The sequence below is a fragment of the Salvelinus alpinus genome, chromosome 2 (genome assembly GCF_045679555.1).
Source record: "Salvelinus alpinus chromosome 2, SLU_Salpinus.1, whole genome shotgun sequence".
Lineage (NCBI taxonomy): Eukaryota > Metazoa > Chordata > Actinopteri > Salmoniformes > Salmonidae > Salvelinus > Salvelinus alpinus.
Window position 1 is genome coordinate 75,484,266 of NC_092087.1, and position 21,339 is coordinate 75,505,604.

Here is a 21,339-nt window from a genome sequence, read left to right on the forward strand (position 1 = left end):
CTTGACTGGCCTGCACAGAGCCCTGACCTCAACCCCATCGAACACCTTTGGGATGAATTGGAACGCCGACTGCGAGCCAGTTCCTATAGCCCAACATAGCCTGACCTCATTAATGCTCTTGCGACTGAATGGAAGCAAATCTCCACAGCAATGTTCCAAAATCTCTTGGAAAGCTTTCCCAGAAGAGAGGAGGCTGTTATAGCAGCAAAGGGGGGACAAACTCCATATTAATGCCCATGATGTTGGAATGAGATGTTCGATGACCAGGTGTCCACATAGATTTACTTTTGATACTTACGTATATTTAAAACCAAATACTTTCAGACTTTTACTTTAGTATTTTACTGAGTGTCTTTCACTTTTATTTGAGTTAATTTCTATGAAGGTATCTTTCCTTTTACTCAAGTATGACAATTGTATACTTTTTACACTACTAGCAGTTAGTGGATTTCTGGGCAACAGGAGTCTCTGCTAATTAGTTATAGGATGACTAACAATGGAGTTGAATACACATCGAATAAGTTTTATTTTCCATTAATTACATGGCTATTATAATGTATTAATCAGTTGCACCATAATATAAAAAATGCCTATGTATTTATATTATTAAGTTAAGTTACTGTTTTACATTTCCATTCTTTATTTATGTTATCTGTTTATTTATTTTACCCCGGAAGTTATCGTCCAACTCGTTTTTTTCCCGGATTAATCCAACATGGCCGCGTCCTTGTGATTTACGATACATCTACAGTAAAGCTCCCAAAATTTTTTAAACATGCAAATCAAAGAAGTAGTAAAGTGGAATGTACGGGTGTCTATGCTGTATGCTTTCGGTATATGGACAATGCTCGGCACATACGGATATTATCAGTACATGGGGCGCAATGAAGTAAAGCCAGGTAGGCTACGCGCGGCACAGCAACTCAGCTAGCGTTAGCTAACGTTGGCTAACTAGCTAGCAGTCACAGTTTGTCTAGGTAGCTATTTATCTAAATATCAATACCATAGCTACAGATCACATTATATTATGGACTGTTGTTGGACAAGCTGCTAATGATTTCTAATGGAAGTGCTTCCAAAGATTGACAATATTGAATTTCCTTGACCTTGCAATTGTTGATAAGCTCAAGCTAGACTTGTATCAGAATTCAGCACAAATGTACTTTCTTTTCAATTACAAAATTGCATGTTTAGTAAATTCTGTGTTCATCTTATCATTCTGCAGTCAAAGAAGAGGAGGAACAACCTCCAAATCCTAGAGAAGTGACTATCCAGAGTGCACACATGAAAACCACCATCGTCTACAAGGAAAACTTTGTTCCTTATTCTACAAGGATCTACAATTTTGTCAGCTCGCTCAGTCGGGACTCTGCATCGGCTGATAGCCAAGACAATACAAAGTAATGGTGAAAAAGTTAAAATTGACATGAACTGATGCCATTGCCTGCCTAGGCTACCACAATTGAGATGTGTGTAGCAAAATACTTAGGAATGAACACTGTAAATTGTACATTGAATATATCTCTGTGTAAAATACACTGACTGAAATTATTTGTCACTTGTACGAATTGAAATACCACAGTATCCCTCTGTTCGAGAACCCCTCTGCAAGCCTTGAAACCCTCTACCTACACTGCACACGTTCTCAATGCAAAGTGTAGACAACATCTGGCCGTTGAACTTCTAGATGTGGCAGTGATAACCTGTCCTGTGCATTGCTGCTGTATTACATTCAGTCCATGTAACATTTTGTTACAAAAATCTGAAATAGGATCATAACCTTTATACAACTAGCAGTGTCTGACAAGCTGGCCTATATCATGCATGATTTTCAGCACTTCAAGATTAAATCAATAAAACTTCTGTCAAATAAACTTAGTTTGTAAATTAAGTGCAACTGCTAATTCAATGTTTGCTGTCGTCTGTGTTGATCACAGTAATGTAATATCCATTTATCTGAGGACACACTACACATTAGCCTGTTATGATCTGTTGATTGTGTCTGGATGATAAAATTGGGGAAGTACCAGTACCACTCGCCACTTTTTAATTGGAGACAACTGTTAGCAGTAAAATATTTCACAGTTGAAAATGTTCATGATGTGAAGAGGGAATTCAACAATTCTTGGAGGGTAGTGAAAGTAGCTTTTTTTAAACGCCTCCTATCCTGCTGCGTTAGTTCTCCTTACCTGCTGCGTTAGTTCTCCTTGCCTGCTGCGTTAGTTCTCCTTACCCGCTGCGTTAGTTCTCCTTACCTGCTGCATTAGTTCTCTTTACCCGCTGCATTAGTTCTCCTTGCCTGCTGCGTTAGTTCTCCTTGCCTGCTGTGTTAGTTCTCCTAACCTGCTACGTAAAGTCACTTCTGTCCGTAGCTGAACATAGAAGCCATCAGGATCACCACAGCGGTACCTCAGATCCCCCCCAGGTCACCCTGCACTAGTGTTCGCTTTGTGTTCCAGCGCCAACTGATTTACAAATGAAGCACTGGATAAAGCAGATGCTTCTTGAGCCATACCACCAAGAGTAACTACTACTACTACTACTACATTTTAATCCCTGATGAAGGTTAAAGGCTGGTTAATAAAAATGTGTTTTTATCCACATACAGTCAGGTCCAAAATTATTGACACCCTTGATAAAGATGAACAAAAAGGACTGTATAAAATAAATAATACAAATATTGAACTACAATATTTTATGCTCCCAAAAAACTTGCAATTATAATATTTTATGCTAATACAATTGCTCAGAGAAAGAGATTTTGTTTAACAAGTACATATATATACACTGCTCAAAAAAATAAAGGGAACACTAAAATAACACATCCTAGATCTGAATGAATGAAATATTCTTATTAAATACTTTTTTCTTTACATAGTTGAATGTGCTGACAACAAAATCACACAAAAATTATCAATGGAAATCAAATTTATCAACCCATGGAGGTCTGGATTTGGAGTCACACTCAAAATTAAAGTGGAAAACCACACTACAGGCTGATCCAACTTTGATGTAATGTCCTTAAAACAAGTCAAAATGAGGCTCAGTAGTGTGTGTGGCCTCCACGTGCCTGTATGACCTCCCTACAACGCCTGGGCATGCTCCTGATGAGGTGGCGGATGGTCTCCTGATGGATCTCCTCCCAGACCTGAACTAAAGCATCCGCCAACTCCTGGACAGTCTGTGGTGCAACGTGGCGTTGGTGGATGGAGCGAGACATGATGTCCCAGATGTGCTCAATCGGATTCAGGTCTGGGGAATGGGCGGGCCAGTCCATAGCATCAATGCCTTCCTCTTGCAGGAACTGCTGACACACTCCAGCCACATGAGGTCTAGCATTGTCTTGCATTAGGAGGAACCCAGGGCCAACCGCACCAGCATATGGTCTCACAAGGGGTCTGAGGATCTCATCTCGGTACCTAATGGCAGTCAGGCTACCTCTGGTGAGCACATGGAGGGCTGTGCGGCCCCCCAAAGAAATGCCACCCCACACCATGACTGACCCACCGCCAAACCGGTCATGCTGGAGGATGTTGCAGGCAGCAGAACGTTCTCCACGGCGTCTCCAGACTGTCACGTCTGTCACATGTGCTCAGTGTGAACCTGCTTTCATCTGTGAAGAGCACAGGGCGCCAGTGGCGAATTTGCCAATCTTGGTGTTCTCTGGCAAATGCCAAACGTCCTGCACGGTGTTGGGCTGTAAGCACAACCCCCACCTGTGGACGTCGGGCCTTCATACCACCCTCATGGAGTCTGCCTAATATATATTTTATTTTTTACAAGTAATATACCACATTTTCTGTCTGAAATGGTTATTACACTGCCCTCCAGGAGTTGCTGAATTTCCTCTTCATTTTGCTCCACAGTTCATGCATCCTGGTGTGGAGAGCGAGGTAGTGACAGTGCTCCCTTCCCTTCGAAAATGCTCATAATGACAGTACTGTAGGTTTTTGGGACAGATGTGCAAAACACCAATTTAACCCCAGGAATCAGTACAGACGGTATTTTTAGCACGTTTATGCTGTCTGATATGGTAACAAAAGTAATCTACTGTACTCCCAACTGCTGCCGCTAGATGCCTCTGACAACGCAGCAAGGTTTCATGGGAAGTATGACGTTTACGTATGTGCACCACTTCAATCTGATTCATTCTAGCGAGCGAGCTAATCAAAACAATGAAGGCAATCATTCAAAGAGTGACAACAGCGTGCGTGTCAGGTGAGTAACGCTGTTTACTTATTATTAATTTATTTCTATATCGCTCATAGTGTCAAAGAATGACAGTTCTTCACCGGTAGGCAATTCGCAGGCAGCACAGAGGATTGCTAACGTTAGCGACAGTAGTTTGGTAGCCGCACGGATATCCAATCAAATGTAACGTTATTTATAAAACACATTTTCAGTGGTGTAAAGTAACTTAAGTAAAAACACTTTAAAGTACTACTTACGTCGTTTTAGGGGGTATCTGTACTTTACTATTTATATTTTTGACAACTTTTACTTTCACGTCTACATTCCTAATGAAAATAATGTACAATTTACTCCATAAATTTGCAGCATACTACTACTTGCAAGACTGCCAGTGTGTGCTAGATTAACCACACTTTTTTAGGAGGATGTGTCTGACACTGAATAATGAAAATGATTGATTTGATAATTCTGTACTGTGTTGTCACAGTGGGAGAGGTGCCCGTTAGCTCAATAGGCAGAGGACTGTGTGTGTTGCTGGGTATATCCATGGAGGACACACAGAAGGATGTTGACTACATGTGAGTGTGGGTTCATTCAGTCACAAAACATTGTCTTTGCGCTACGGTACTGTAGACCTTCTCCTACATAGGCAGGGCATAAGGGCCAGGTCAGGTTCATATCTGTAATAGGAATTTGTAAGACAACCGTATCATTCACTTAGAGCTATTCTTTTGTATTTAGCCCAATACGTTTGGAACATCTGCACAAAATACTTGCTCACTCCTATAGCCATCTCCTTTGTGACCCCAACACATAAAGATTTGAATAAATTAATTATATATTTCAATCAATTCTACGCCCCAACATTAATTCCTTTGCTTCTCAGGGTTCGTAAGATCCTCAACCTGCGTCTGTTTGACGATGAGAACGGCCGGGCGTGGAGCAAAAGCGTCATGGACAAGGAATATGAAGTCCTGTGTGTCAGTCAGTTCACTCTGCAGTGCATACTGAAGGGTAACAAGCCAGACTTCCATGCTGCCATGCCTGCAGAGCTGTCCCAGCCCTTCTATAATAACATCCTGGAACACCTGAGGAGCACCTACAAGCCGGAGATGATCAAAGGTGGGTGAACACACAGGACTAAATAGAAAACGATATTACTATGGGTGAACATCATTGACTGACACATACAGTCTGCTAAATACGCACTAGGCCTATATCAGCTGCTATAACTATATTACGAGCTACTCAACAAGCCTGAGATGATCAAAGGTGGGTAGCCTAGCGGTTAGAGCGTTGGTACAGTAACCGGCAGGTTCCTTGTTCGAATCCTAGAGCTGGCAAGGTGTAAAAATCTGCCGTTCTGCCCTTGAGCAAGGCAGTTAACAACAACTGCTCCCCGGGTGTCGGTTAAGGCAGCCCCCCCCCCCGCACCTCTCTGGTTATGAGGGGCTGGGTTAAACGCGGAAGACGCATTTCAGTTGAATGCATTGAGTTGTACAACTGACTAGGTGTCAGTGTTCCCTCTAAGCTGCGTACAGCTCCCATCAGACTGCCGCGCAGAAGAAATATCCATCCAGCCAGAGACGCATGAGTTTGAACTTCACTCACCTTTCTTGACTTTTCCCCTTTAGTTAATTAACACTATCAACATGTCGCTCTACTGTGGGAGTTGTGATCGAATCAACGCAATGTTAACCAATTTCAATGTAACATACCGCCATACAACAAACTATTCAAGACTTGCTATGCAAAACTAACTGTGCAAGATATTTTCTTGTAGGCAAGAGCGCATTGGAGTAGGATTCTATAGTATTGACAGACAGGTACTCTACACAGACCAGTGCGCCATAACTAATCAGAGCTGCAGTAGGCCTATATGCAAATAACCATTGCCGTATATGGATCTGTGTCTTTCTCTTTGAACTGGACTGTTTTTAGGCTGCAGTATGAGCGGTCTTGTTTTGAGATCATAGCGAGAGCTGCATGTTGCCACCTGTGCACTTTTGTTCATATTCTTTGCTAGTTAGTGAGTTATTAGCCCAGTTATAGATTATTTCTAGTCAACAATGTGGGAGTGGTTGCTTCCTACAAAAGCATAAAACGTGTACATTTCTTGACATCTTTGAAAACGAGTCAGGTAAATAGCTTTTTTTAGGTCTTAAAAGGGGCAGTGTTGTATTTTGAGACAATAAGCAGAGCATAGCTCAATTTGTCTGATTCTCTGTAATAATGGTATGGAAATAATGTATTTTATTTTGAAAAGTTTCAGTCGTCTCCTTGTCTGAATGACAGGTGTATAAACAGGTTAATGTCAAGCTCTGCATGTTTTTTTTCAAAAGTCTCATGGAATGTAGACTTACATTGAACACGGCACATTGGCTGCTACTGTAGGCTGAATGATAGAAAAGCTATTTCCGTGTAAAAATGTTTTGGGATGCATTTTTCTCCATTGTTTTTGATGGTAGGCCACTCGGGTAGGTCTACATTATGATCAAATAGCCACAGTAGCCTACTTGACCACTCTTACAACTGTAACTTAAAGCGGGTACAGCCTCAGTGTTCACAGTAAACGCGTGCCGGAAGTTGCAATTTTTTTTCACAACCTTCAAGTTTGCGCTGAGCAGACCTTAAATTTGCTCAGTGCCCAATTTTTTTTAGGGAACATTGCTTGGTATCCCATTTCCTTTTTTCACTATTGAGTTGAACCAAGCTGAGGTGTGTTATGTGCTGACCTGGTTACGCTTCCACTTTAGTTGCTGGAACCATGCTGGAAAGGACAATGTGAACCGATAATATCAGAGCCAGCACTATAGATCGGGTCAGCGCGATAGTGTGAAAAGGGTACAAGAATACAGTAGGCTACACAAGCACTAGGCCTATACACTGAGTGTACAAAATTATGACATAGACTGACCAGGTGAAAGCTATGATCCCTTATTGATGTCACTTGTTAAATCCACTTCAATCAGTGTAGATGAAGTGAAGGAGACAAGTTAGAGAAGGATTTTTAAGCCTTGAGACAATTGATACATGGATTGCAGATGTGTGCCATTCAGAGGGTGAATGGGCAAGACAAAAGATTTAAGTGTCTTTGAACGACATATAGGTAGGTGCCAGGCGCACTGGTTTCTGTCAAGAACTGCAACGCTGCTGGGTTTTTCACGCTCAACTGTTTCCTGTGAGAATCAAGAATGGTCCACCACCCAAAGGACATCCAACCAACTTGACACAACTGTGGGATGCATTGGAGTCAACATGGGCCAGCATCCATGTGAAACGCTTTCGACACCTTCTAGAATCCATGCCCCGACAAATTGAGGCTGTTCTGAGGGCAAAGGGAGGGGGTATATTGTAATATACGCTATCTACTGGCCTGGGCTGGTGAGAGAAACACTGCAAAATGAGTCATATATAGAGTTTTTAAAATAGACTGCTATTGAACAGAATTTCACATCCAGTGACCCAAAAGTGTCGAGGACACTTTGCTGTGTAGGCAGTTTGTGGGCGGAGAGAAATTAACTCTCATAAGACACTCTAGATAGGAAAAGCCTAAATGAAGAGATCATTTTGATACCTTGGGTATTTAATAGATATGTAAACGGATCGGCATTCTTCTAATTGTGTGGTTTTAATATTTAATAGCATTGGGTCAATGTTTTGCTTGATCAGGGTAATGGTTGCAAAAGGTCATTTGTTCAAGCAAAGAGGTGAAGCTAAACTGAACAAAAATATAAATGCAACATGCAACAATTTCAAAGATTTTACTGAGTTACAGTTCATATAACGAAATAAGTCAATTAAAGTAAATGTATTAGGCCCTAATCTATGGTTTTCACATGACTGGGAAGGGGTGCTGCCATGGGTGGGCCTGGGAGGGCATAGGCCCACCCACTTGGGAGCCAGGCCCAGCCAATCAGAATGAGTTTTTCCCCACAAAGGGGCATTATTACAGACAGAATTATTCCTCACCACCCCCCTCAGATGATCCCGCAGGTGAAGAAGCCAGATGTGGAGGTGGTATGCGGTTGTGACGCCGGTTGGATGGACTGCCAAATTCTGTAAAATGACGTTGGAGGCAGCTTATGGTAGAGAAATGAACATTCAATTATCTGGCAACAGCTCTGGTGGACATTCCTGCAGTGAGCATGCCAATTGCATGCTCCCTCAACTTGAGCCATCTGTGGCATTGTGTTGTGTGACAATTTTAAAGTGTCCTTTTATTGTCTTCAGCACAAGGTGCACCTGTGTAATGATCATGCTGTTTAACCAGCTTCTTGATTATCCACACGTGTCAGGTGGGTGGATTATATTTGCGAAGGAGAAATGCTCACTAACAGGGATGCAAAAAAAATTGTGCACATTTGAGAGAAATACGCTTTTTGTGCATATGGAAAATCTGGGATATTTTTATGAAACATGGGACCAACACTCAACATTAAATTTTTGTTCAGTGTAATTGATAGCCTAAGGTCAATATCACAAACACCTGGAGAACAATAGTGAATAGAAGGGTTGCTGTTCATAGCCTGGGGAATTGAGACACAAGCTTAAGGCTTGACCAGGGTTAGGGTTGATAAGCCAATGCATTCCTAAGTGAAACAGCCTAGACTACAGGGTCACGTGCAGTAGCCTTTATCCTTGAGGCCACTGAAGACTTGACTCCTAACCTGAAAGGCTCGGAATTAGTTGAATCCCCTGCTTTCCTGTTGAAACAGAGGTTACATACATTGGTCTATAAGGTCATAGTTCATAGTTGAAAAAAAAAATTCAACCTTTATTTAACCAGGTAAGCCAGTTGAGAACAAGTTCTCATTTACAACTGCGACCTGGCCAAGATAAAGCAAAGCAGTGTGACACAAACAACACAGAGTTAAACATGGGATAAACAAACTAACAGTCAATAACACAATAGAAAAATCTATATACAGTGTGTGCAAATGTAGTAAGATTAGGGAGGTAAGGCCCAAAAAAACCCGGACAAATTGGTGTCCAAAAATACCGATTTCCGATTGTTATGAAAACTTGAAATCGGCCCTAATTAATCGGCCATTGCGATTAATCGGTCGACCTCTAGTCCAGAGTAGTGATGCTAGATGGGCGGACGGGTGCGGGCAGCGGTCGGTTGAAGAGCATGCATTTAGTTTTACTTGCTTTTAAGAGCAGTTGGAGGCCATGGAAGGAGTGTTATATGGCATTGAAGCTCGTCTGGAGGTTTGTTAACACAGTGTCCAAAGAAGGGCCAGAAGTATACAGAATGGTGTCGTCTGCGTAGAAGTGGATCAGAATCACAAGGAACAAGAGCGACATCATTGATCTATACAGAGAAAAGAGTCGGCCCGAGAATTGAACCCTGTGGTACCTCCATAGAGACTGCCAGAGGTCCGGACAACAGGCCCTCCGATTTGACACAATGAACTCTATCTGAGAAGTATTTGGTGAACCAGGCGAGGCAGTCATTTGACAGTCGAAAGCTTTGGCCAGGTCGATGAAGACGGCTGCACAGTATTGTCTTTTATCGATGGCGGTTATGATTTCGTTTAGGACCTTGAGGGTGGCTGAGGTGCACCAATGACCAGCTCGGAAACCAGATTGCATAGCGGAGAAGGTACGGTGGGATTCGAAATGGTCGGTGATCTGTTTGTTAACTTGGCTTTCGAAGACCTTAGAAAAGCAGGGTAGGATAGATATAGGTCTCTAACAGTTTGGGTCTGGAGTGTCTCCCCCTTTGAAGAGGGGGATGATCGCGGCAGCTTTCCAAACTTTAGGGATCTCAGACGATACGAAAGAGAGATTTAACAGGCGAGTAATAGGGGTTGCAACAATTGCGGCGGATAATTTTAGAAAGACAGGGTCCAGATTGTTTAGCCCAGCTGATTTGTAGGGGTCTGGATTTTGCAGCTCTTTCAGAACATCAGCTATCTGGATTTGGGTGAAGGGGAAGTGGGGGAGGCTTGGGCAAGTTGCTGTGGGGGGTGCAGAGCTGTTGGCCAGGGTAGGGGTAGCCAGGTGGAGAGCATGGCCAGTCGTAGAAAAAATCTTATTGAAATTCTCAATTATTGTAGATTTATCGGTGGTGACAGTGTTTCCTAGCCTCAGTGCAGTGGGCAGCTGGGAGGAGGTGCTCTTATTCTCCATGGACTTTACAGTGCAAAGGTTAGGGTGGTTCCACATCTACATAGGGGGTTGGTTTGTCAGGCCATGTTTGGTGGCGAATTATAAGGTCGTTGGTCACAGCATAGAAATAAACATTGTTATATAACATTTTCGCTGCGGCAGGTAGCCTAGTGGTTAGAGCTTTGGACTAGTAACCGAAAGTTTGCAAGATCGAATCCCCAAGCTGACAAGGTACAAAAATCTGTCGTTCTGCCCCTGAACCAAGGCAGTTAACCCACTGTTCCTAGGCCGTCATTGAAAATCAGAATTTGTTCTTCACTGACTTGCCTAGTTAAATAAAGGTAAAATATTTAATTATATGGGTCACAGTGCAAGGGTTATGGCGGTTCCACATTGGGGTGGTTTTCTTTTATCAGGTCGTAGTTGAGGATGGTGTTTGGTGGTGAATTGGTTCAAGCCACCAGGGAGAAGGTGTAGTGGAGGAACTCTGTGTCCCTGCTTGTCGCGGGACGCAAGCTCTCTAATTAGTCTTCTCACTGCCAAGGCCCAATCGCCTGAGTGGGAGAAACGAGATGATTCTGCACTTTTTAGAACACACCACCCAGCCACCGGTTTCATGGGCAGATGATGTAATAAATCGAAGCATACCTGGACCAACGGGGAACATTTAAGTATAAACGTCCTGTCTTATTATATCTTAACACCCTCTACCCCCATGTCCCTGTTGTACTGAGATGCCACCTGCTTATAAATCATTGATATAGATTAATATGCACAATAAGCAAACTGCAGTGGCTGTTACTGGATGGAACGTTGAGTGGTGTCATTTATATGGGCCTGTAGAGGAAGGGGGAAACAAAGGAGGATTCTAGGTCCTCTAACTGTTTTAGACTCATTTATATGTATTAAGGTTCATCTTTACATTTTCCTTTTGTCTTGTGTTTTTAGACGGGCAGTTTGGGGCCTACATGCAGGTTCACATCCAGAATGACGGACCAGTCACCATCGAACTGGTGTCTCCTTCTGCTTCCATGGACCCCAAACAGGTACAGTTGTTGTTGTTGATTTCTGCAAGCAGGAAGTTGGCCCATGGTGTATGATGGTGTCATATTGCGGAGTCTCCCTTTATTAGGCTATGTATTGCTAGACTATATTTGTTCTAAATTGTCCAGACTTTCTCTCAGCACTCACTGTCTATCCTGCTATCCTCCAGCAGGTGGTGATGCAGGCCTAACTTCTCCAAAGCTGCACTATTGTTTTTCTTAGTGCAGTTAGTTAGTCAACCTCTGGTCCATGGACCGGCACCGCTCCCTGAGATGTGGCTTAGCGGTCCCCGAGATAGCTGTCAGACATTTAGTTGGTCAGTTTTTTGTTGTAATTTTAGTCCCTGGCTTTAAGGAGGTGAACCATAGATTTGCCAGTCCCTGATACAAAAACCAATCCTGATCCTGTAGATGTGTACTGATTATCCCATGAATCTGTCCTGCTCTATCCCATTACCCCTCTGGCCTAGCTGAAAGACCACTGATTGACCAGAAGTGTCCAGAAGTGTGTGTGTGTGTGTGTGTGTGTGGGGGAGACATAACATATGATTGGCAGGCCAGGGCGAGGTGGGGTGGGGTGGGGGGGTCGCCGCCACCGCTCTCCCCACAGGGATCGGTTGACTCCTGAGTCACTGTGCACTCTGTTACCATGACGACGGCCTCTGCAGGGGAGACTCAGGCCATGCTGGCTAAGAAATATATTTGAATGTGGAATAATGATTTATGAGTTCTGATGTGTAGCCTAAGTAGTGACAAGTTCACCCACAATGGTATATTAATAATGGATGTCCTCTCTTAGAGCCAGTTTCCTAGACCTAGATTAAGCTCTGTTCTGGACTATAAAGCATGCTCAATCTAAATTCTCCATTGAACATGCTTTCAGGACTAGGCTTAATCCTGATCCAAGAAACTGGCCTTTAGTGTATTACTGGGCATCTGTTTTTGAATGGTAAACTATGTTAAAAGTCATTTCAGTTCATTTTAAGTGTATTTTAGGCAATGTATCCATCTTTAAACATGACAAATGGATAACCGTTGGGTAACACTGCTGATTCCACAGTATCTCCCAGTCCTGTTGTGTAACACAGAGGGATTTGAAGGAGCAAAAGCCTTGATGAATGTGTTACACCACCACATCTACTTGAAGACATCGCGCTATGATCCAAACTTAGCAGACAGCAGTCAGGTCCACTCCAAATAGCAGCAGCCATGAGGGAGTAGGGACATCCCTCCCCGCTTCTCCTAAACCGTCCGCTTCACATTGTAGTTTATTCAAATCAAATCAAACTTTATTTGTCACATACTCCGAATACAACAAGTGTAGACCTTACCGTGAAATGCTTACTTACAAGCCCTTAACCAACAGTGCAGTTCAAGAAGAGTTAAGACAATATTTACCAAATAAATTAAAGTTAATTTTTTTTTTTTAAATAACACAATAAAATAACAATATCGAGGCTATATACAGGGGGTACCGGTACCTAGTCAATGTGCGGAGGTACAGTGAGTATTTTGAAATTGTAGTGTTTTTGTTATTTGTCAATTGTTGAAGACTTCCTGAACGTGATTCCAGTCACTTCTGTGTTTGCATGTGTGGTCTTTGTGTGTGTAAACTTGGCTGACTGCTCGGTCCAATGGATGTAAGCGGCAGTCCTCAGAATTTTAATCTAGTCTGTTTTGGATATTTGGGATGTTGTTGTGCAGTTAGAGGGGAGTATGCCAAGACTGAGAGGATCACCAGTCAACTGGGGGAGCAGCTGAAACACACACAGACACTTCCTTTCCATGAATAAGAAGTTTTATCGGATCCTAGGAGATGGACAACAGAGCCTTTCAAACAATACCATTAAGGTTTTCTGTTTCTATTGTTCTGTGAAAGTAATTTTGAATATGAAACAGTGGTCTTAATCACTGAAATGTCATGTGATCATTGTTATTGGGGGTCTTCAAAGCAACACAACACCCTGGGTAAGATGGTATCATTGCTTGCTAGCTAGCTAACCCCAATGTAGTTTGTACAGGGATAACTAGATACATGGTGGTTTTTTTTGTCTTATTTCTTTAAATAATTAAGAGTTTGTGGGATGTTGTGGCTTTAGCATGACATTTAAGTCATAAATATTTCATGTGGCGCTCATGAAAGTTTTAGCATGTATGTTTACAAACCTTTTCAGGGGTAGTTGTGTTCCTTTTAGTGTAGGGTGGTTGTTTACTCTTCTTTGAGCAGAACAGAGATAGCTGCAACAGTAGTTTCCTCAGAGAGGAGTTCAATAGATTAGCCTCGCAGCTAACCGTAGATGGTGAGTGAATGGGAAGATGACTCGGCTCTTTCTGAGCGTGACCGCTTTATATTGTCAGGACAGTTAATGCTTCATCGAAATGGTCATGGCTTCCGAAACTAGCAGTACAGTGAAACAAAGCTCTGATGTTTATTTCTCTTTCTTGTTCTGCCCTTTTCTTTTCATATTCTCTTCTCTTGTTTTACTGTAGCCAATTATTTGATACAGTTCTACATAGCTATGTCCCTGGGTTTTTCTTGGGCACGTGACTTGACCAGTAAAAACAGGTCACGTGACCACAAACAACTCAGGTCCCTACTAATTGTATTAGATCAATCCAGGTTTTGTCCTTCTCTTTTTAACCCTTTACCCCCGCCCCCCTCAGCTCGCTAAACAGGAGAAACAGCAGCAGAGGAAAGAGAAGCCGCGCTCTAAAGGACCCTTGGAGTCAGGCAGGGAGAGGGCCGCCCCGCGCCCCAGAGCACAGGACCCTAACGCCAGCAGTGGAGCAGACGGAGACGTGTCGTCAGAGAGGGAGACTTAGGGCAGCACGGTGAGCCTGGAGTCACCCAACCTGCTGTACTGGTAGTGCTATATTACTTATATTTAAAATGTACAAATAAATAACCAATAAAGTTGTCCTCTGTTTTGGAGGGTTGATGTCAGGTCAAAGTAGTGGTATCTAGTGTTGTATGCATCTGCTACGAAACGCTTCACGTCACTGGTCCTTTGTTCCAGCTTCTGGATTCCCTCTCTGTATTTATTGCACACAATCATGGATGAAATAGAACCACTTCAATCCACATTGGTGTATGTTGTACTGCACATGGTCCTTGGTCGCTCCGTGTTATTGTTGACATTTGTGGTGAAATCCAGAAGGAGGTTGTTTCTTATACAAGTGTTCAGATCTCCGGATTAGAGGGCTTTGCTCTTATTCATCCCTAGCGTTTGTTTATTAAAAACAGAGAAGTCACTGCGTTAGTCAGTCAGCCCGCCCCTGCTTGCTCGCGTGAGCGAGCCTGTGTTGTGGTGTGTTCGCGACTACGCCTTACCCCGTGTTGGGGTCGAAAATGCAGTGACCCGTGGTCGAGTTGGTGTGGCATCGGAGCGAACACGCCACCACACGACGTCACTACTGGGTGACGTATCCTCTCTTTCATAACCATGCACATACACTTACCCACATCATGCATACGCACACACACACGGTACATACAATATATGTAATTTAGAGACACAACACACACACTCCATGTCCCTCATGGATCTTCATCCTCAGCCTCCGGCGGTATCCCAGACTCCCCGGTGGTGAGGACACTGTACTCCCCTCACTTTACGAGACAAAAAGAGAGAAGGAAACTGGAGAGGGGGGTAGGCTGGGTAAATATGCCGCAAGACATCAGCAAGGCCTCCCCGAGATGGTTGCATAAGGCCACTTTGTCTGACAGAGAGCGAAAGCCGAGGGAGGGGGGAGGGAGAGATTGAGAGTTGTTTTCATTTTTCACTTTCGGGGGGAACGCAAAGGCAGCAGCTCTCTGTGTGATAAGCAAGCTCAGACTTGAACTTGAAGGTAGAGAAATGCTCACTCTCCTCCTCATCTCTTCCTCTCCTTTCCTCTCCTCTCTCTCACTTCCTCAGTTCCGTCGCTTCATTTTTTTAAAGGGGAACTTTGTTTCCCTGAGGTTTGCTTACTGTGACTTAAACATGAGCAGTGTGCACCACTGTGTGTCTCAGAATGATTAGAGTCATTTTGTGACAAGTCTTCGTCCTATCTTCCCTCACTTCCTTCCTGCAATGTTCTATTTAAATGAAATGTTCTTGTGGTTCTGTTACTGCAAGACTCAATACTACAACTACTGCTCTTTACACGGCCACCACTCCTACTAATGCTACTGTGTCCAATACTACTGTGTCCAGTGCTACTGTGTCCAATACTAGTGTGTCCAGTGCTACTGTGTCCAATACTGCTGTGTGCAGTGCTGCTGTGTCTAATGGTACTATGTCTTAATGCTACTAACAGTCTATACAAGTTGCTCTGGATAATAGCACCTGCTAATTGATATTCTATATATGAATATACTGATAACGATGTGCGTTGTATCTTATAGATTTACCATATTGATGATGGGAGGAGCCAAGTCTGCCAAAATGAACTTCATCTGCAGAGACTGTGAGATGTGACTCTGGACTGTCCTCCTGGAAGAATGTATGGGCCTCTTCCTCTCCATCTTTCTCTACAACATTGGCTGTCTCTGCCTTCTACCCTCTCTGAGTAGAGGAAGACCGTGGCAAAGACATGGAACCTTCCACCCAAATTCCAAAGGCACCTATGACAGAGAGGGCTCGTGGCATCACAAGATGGAGATGTAGGACATTCTCTCACCTTACTTTTGTAGTTCTTGTCTTTAATAAGGACAACACATTTGATATTTATGAATGCTGTGAACATGATATGCTATACTGCTGTTTAGTGGATTTGAATGTAAATGTTGTCATTTTATAAAAGAAAACATGGTGTGTGGACCTATGCTGTGTTTGTTGTCTGTGTGTGAGTGCGTACATGCTCTATCCTTGTTCTTGGATGGTCTGAGGGAGGAACACACCTCCCTTCCCATTTGAACACAAATACCTTCAAAACTCCAGTATTTAGTTGACAGAGCATCTATTCCTGGCCTACAGGAACTGCTGTGCCCTCGCAGCGTGATGTTGTGCTGGGATGAGATTTCTCTCCATGTTTATTTCTGGTTGTGAACAGAACGGGAGGAAACTGAGAAACAACGTCAGGCTCTGGAGATATCATATGAGGAGAAGACAAGACATGACCCAAATATGTCTGGATCTACTGTGGGTTTTAGGGGGCTCTACGCTCCAGACAGCCCCGACCTATGTTTCATCGCAACAGGGAAAGTGACTGCTGGATTATGGATGTAGATACCAACCAAGACAGTACAGCAGAAGTGATGAAAGCCATTTTGATTTTAATGGTGCATAGTTGAGACTGTGTGTGGTTCCAAGTGTGTATTGGGGTCCCTACTGGCAATGACTCATTGATGGTGGAAGGGTGTATTCTACAGTTTGTGTGTGGGTTGTTCCGTCTTTGATAATGTTTCATTGTGGATCTCAGTACTGTACTAGAAGTGTGCACTTCCGTGTGTGTATCAACTTCCAGGCCTTTGGAGCTGTGTCTGGGCGCGGTGTCAGTTCAGTTGGACATGGGAAAGTGGGTTAAATTCCAGGCATTCTGCTACATCTGAGACTGCTACAGCGTTTGGGGTTGTCTGTTTCTTTCGGAGGCTTTATCTTGCCTCTCATGTGTGAGCCAGTCTCTTGCCAAACCCCACTGGCTATGGAAAAACAATTTAACTGGATTTAATTTGTTGCCCCCCCACTTCCCTCCCTCCTCCCCCTCTTTCTTTTCTTTTGTGCACCTCTGAGACTTTGGGAATTCATCTTATTTAGTATACTAAATAACTCCATGCCCGGGTTGAGTGCAGGATTCCTCTCTACAGGTTATAGGCAATCATTCATTTCAGGGATGGTTTTATGCATAAAACCACATCTGTGTCGCAACCGACAATTTGGTTGTGTGTGATGTCTGGCTCTAATTTCTCATGTATTTTCTCATGACAGTACAATGGCATACTTCCTTCTGTGGTCAGGTAGCTTATATGATACTAGTGTGAGAGGACAAACCTGAGACATAAAGCACTATCTTGTTTGTTGTGTTATTATGCTACTTTTTTCCCTTACATTTCTCTCACACCACCTTTTGCCATCTCTTTTGACTTTTTATCTCTCTTTCTCTGGTTCTCTCTCTTGTTTTTGGTTCTTTCTCTCGCTCTCGTTCCTTGACTCAAAGGGTTAAAGGAGGCACAATGAAACCTAGTTGCTAAGAGCCCTAACCACTTTTTCCACTCTTGCTGGAAACTTTCCAGTGCTATTTATAAGAAAACTCAAACAATCAAACTCACAATCAAGAGTGACTGTCAGAATTAAGTTATTATCCTAAAATTATAAATATCCTAGAAACCTTTTTATTTTTTTCATAATTCATGTGAATAGTCTAATATAATTTGTTTGGAGGAAAGTTGCCTCATTTCATATCATTTACATTATGTGAAGCCTTTCACTGGGCTAGGCCTGTTTATTCAATGTCTAATGATAGTAGATAACGTCAAGATAGTTATATTTCCCACTGTAAAGTGGGAAATACAGTCCATCTTATTTGATGACATAGATATAAATTAATGTAAAATTCATGAGCAATGCATTCATTGATCTATTATGTAACGTATGCATAATAGCCTATAGTCTACTCAAATATTCTATAAAGTGGCCTGGGCACAAACAACTTCTGAAGATACAGTTGAAGTCGGAAGTTTACATACACTTAGATTGGAGTCATTAAAACTCGTTTTTCAACCACTCCACGCATTTCTTGTCAACAAACTATAGTTTTGGCAAGTCAGTTAGGACATTGCTTTGTGCATGACACAAGTCATTTTTCCAACAATTGTTTACAGACAGATTATTTCACTTATAATTCACTGTATCACAATTCCAGTGGGTCAGAGGTTAATGCACTAATTTGACTGTGCCTTTAAACAGTTTAGAAAATTCCCAGAAATGATGTCATGGCTTTAGAAGCTTCTGATAGGCTAACTGACATCATTTGAGTCAATTGGAGGTGTACCTGTGGATGTATTTCAAGGACTACCTTCAAACTCAGTGCCTCTTTGCTTGACATCATGGGAAAATCAAAAGAAATCAGCTGTCATACCGCTCAGGAAGGAGATGCGTTCTGTCTCGTAGAGATGAACATACTTTGGTGCAAAAAGTGCAAATCAATCCCAGAACAACAGCAAAGGACCTTGTGATGATGCTGGAGGAAACAGGTACAAAAGTACTATATCCACAGTAAAACGAGTCCTATATCGACATAACCTGAAAGGCCGCTCAGCAAGGAATTAGCCACTGCTCCAAAACCGCCATAAAAAAGCCAGACTACGGTTTGCAACGGCACATGGGGACAAAGATCGTACTTTTTGGAGAAATGTCCTCTGGACTGATGAAACAAAAATAATGACTATCGTTATGTTTGGAGGGAAAAGGGGGAGGCTTGCAAGCCGAAGAACACCATTCCAACTGTGAAGCACGGGGGTGGCAGCATCATGTTGTGGGGGTGCTTTGCTGCAGGTGGGACTGGTGCACTTCACAAAATAGATGGCATCATGAGGGAGGAAAAGTATGTGGATAAATTGAAGCAACATCTCAAGACATCAGTCAGGATGTTGAAGCTTGGTCGCAAATGGGTCTTCCAAATGGACCCCAAGCATACTTCCAAAATTGTGGAAAAATGGCTTAAGGACAACAAAGTCAAAGTATTGGAGTGGCCATCACAAAGCCCTGACCTCAATCCTATAGAACATTTGTGGGCAGAACTGAAAAAGTGTGTGCGAGCAAGGAAGTCTACAAACCTGACTCAGTTACACCAGCTCTGTCAGGAGGAATGGGCCAAAATTCACCCAACTTATTGTGGGAAGCTTGTGGAAGGCTATCCAAAACGTTTGACCCAAGTTAAACAATTTAAAGGCAATGCTACGAAATACTAAATGAGTGTATGTAAACTTCTGACCCACTGGGAATGTGATGGGACCCACTGGGAATGTGATGGAGCGGCAGGTAGCCTAGTGGTTAGAGTGTTGGACTAGTAACCGAAAGGTTGCAAAATCGAATCCCTGAGCTGACAAGGTAATAATCTGTCGTTCTGCCCCTGAACAAGGCAGTTAACACACTGGTCCTAGGCCGTCATTGAAATTAATTATTTGTTCTTAACCGTCTTGCCCAGTTAAATAAAGGAAAAAATAATATATATAAATAAATAATTCTCTCTACTATTATTCTGACATTTCACATTCTTAAAATAAAGTGGTGATCCTAACTGACCTAAAACAGGTAATTTTTACTAGGATGAAATGTCAGGAATTGTGAAAAACGGAGTTTAAATGTATTTGGCTAAGGTGTATGTAAACTTCCGACTTCAACTGTGTATTGATGTAAATGTATGTAATTCAGCTATCATGTATTAATGCCAACATCATGCAAAAAAACTTTCCAAGAAGAGGGTAGTGATAGGCAGTGTACCGAGCCTCGAAAAAAAATTATGTTATACTCTCACTGTCTCTAGGCAATTTCTACGTCAAACAGCTTGCACATTTGATCAATCGTTCTCTCTCGCTCTCTCTTTCTTGTCGGACACAGCATCCTACAATCACATCACCATACACATCAGTGAGCAATCTCGCGTTGCGCGCCCGAGCCGCCACAGTCGCATCTATGGAGCGCTCCTGCAGCCTGTCCTACTATTGCATGGAATAAAAATGTAATATGACATAGAAGCAAGAAGCCCTGGCACTTCAAAAGGAAAACAAACCTTGCCGTCCACACCTCAACACTCGCGACTTTCCAACGATACCGACTTGAAACTTTTACCAGACCCCCCCCCCCCCTCACACCGTTCCCCCACTTTATATCCGTTCGTGTAAAATTCTTTCAGAGGGCTTTGCTGCTCATTTCACTCCGGCGGCTACATGGACGAGGAAGAAGCCGCGGAAAGGATGCCTCCAGCCGGCGTCCGACCCCGGAATCGCCCGCCGCAAGTGATGCTGAACCAGAAAAAGATCAAAGCGAGACGGAAAAAGCGAAAGGAGTTGGTTTTGATCCAAATATGCTTGATGGGAGGGATGCTTCTCTTCGTCAAGGGGTTCTCCTACCTAGCAGAAAATTCAGGTGAGGGTAGGCCTATCAACTTACCCCCCTGTTGAGGGATGGAATGCTGAAGTGGGAGTTCCATAATGGCTGTTATGTAGCCCATAGAGTCCATTGTTTTGTTACCATGTTTTGTAATAATACAGTGTTACATTGATTTTGCACATCATGCAAATTGTGTTTTAATTGTAGGCTACTTTTGAGTTGTTCTCGTTTTGCACAGTTCTGAACTGGACTGGAGTGTGGTCAGGGGTGTCATGCACCTCAAAAATCTGAGGGGGCACAAAGTATGTGTGTGTGTGGTCATTTGTCAAACAGCTGAACAGGTTTTTTTTCTCCTGCAATGTTGAGCATGGGTTGGAACCAAATATATTTCCCAATGGTTTCGTTCTGAACAGAACCATTCTTTATTTCGTTCCATTCCACTGTTCTGACCAGCATAATAAAGTTCTGAACCAGTTCGAAACAAAATAACGTTACAGTTTATGGCGTTCCTTTCTATTCCTTTTTAAACCTCTGAAATATATATATATTTTTTACATTTAGCTCTACAATAAATGACTTCACCAATCGATGTGCATAGAGCAGTTTGCTGTGGAGCGGGTAAGCGATTTAATCTGTATAGGAAAGTTATTAAGAGCAAATTGTATTTTGACGCAACAGTACGGTTTAATCATAATAACACACACTGTGCTGCCCATCACAGCGCAATATGCAACTCAAATTCTGAGGAGGAAGCTTGGCTTGAAGCGGTGGGCTTGTTGGTTTAAAGTTGGACCACCGCAAACGTCAGCTAGCTAGCTAACAAGCTTGTGTGTGCAGAGCAGCACTAGAATAAAAACACGTCTTACCTTTTTTGTAGTTAATAAATCCAATGTGACAACTATAGTATCCTTAGCTAGCGTTGAAATGTCCATCCATTCTTCTCTAATTAACCATCT

The 21,339-nt window shown here is 42.7% G+C and overlaps 2 protein-coding genes and 1 long non-coding RNA gene across 4 annotated transcripts in view; all 3 read left to right on the forward strand.

The window, feature by feature from the left end:
* The first annotated feature begins 670 nt into the window (after window positions 1-670).
* Window positions 671-1,891, forward strand: LOC139567746 (uncharacterized). Its single transcript, XR_011673463.1, has 2 exons — window positions 671-899; window positions 1,226-1,891. It is a non-coding gene; the product is annotated as an uncharacterized lncRNA (long non-coding RNA).
* Window positions 1,892-3,845: 1,954 nt separating this feature from the next.
* Window positions 3,846-16,153, forward strand: LOC139567747 (D-aminoacyl-tRNA deacylase 1-like). 2 transcript variants are annotated; one of them, XM_071389212.1, is made up of 6 exons: window positions 3,846-4,218; window positions 4,679-4,769; window positions 5,078-5,313; window positions 11,257-11,354; window positions 14,016-14,183; window positions 15,739-16,153. In XM_071389212.1, exons 1-5 carry the CDS (start codon window positions 4,176-4,178, stop codon window positions 14,172-14,174), a joined length of 627 nt encoding a protein of 208 aa, XP_071245313.1. In that variant the 5' UTR covers window positions 3,846-4,175; the 3' UTR covers window positions 14,175-14,183; window positions 15,739-16,153. The 2 variants fall into 2 exon arrangements, with proteins under 2 accessions (XP_071245313.1, XP_071245312.1); XM_071389211.1 differs by having other exon boundaries at window positions 4,065-4,218; window positions 14,016-14,215.
* A 3,710-nt stretch (window positions 16,154-19,863) lies between these two features.
* Window positions 19,864-21,339, forward strand: part of LOC139567748 (sodium/potassium/calcium exchanger 3-like) — a 74,331-nt gene continuing 72,855 nt past the window's right edge. Inside the window, exon 1 of the mRNA XM_071389213.1 lies at window positions 19,864-20,419. Coding sequence (XP_071245314.1) covers window positions 20,221-20,419 — 199 coding nt within the window. The 5' untranslated portion in view covers window positions 19,864-20,220. The remainder of the gene's footprint in view (window positions 20,420-21,339) is intronic.

Excerpts from the sequence above, each read along its gene's own strand:
- LOC139567747 (XM_071389212.1), top strand. The coding sequence starts at position 4,176 with ATGAAGGCAATCATTCAAAGAGTGACAACAGCGTGCGTGTCAG. Across the intron at positions 4,770-5,077 it reads CAGAAGGATGTTGACTACAT|GGTTCGTAAGATCCTCAACC; the intron begins GTGAGTGTGGGT and ends TTTGCTTCTCAG. Across the intron at positions 11,355-14,015 it reads CTTCCATGGACCCCAAACAG|CTCGCTAAACAGGAGAAACA; the intron begins GTACAGTTGTTG and ends CGCCCCCCTCAG.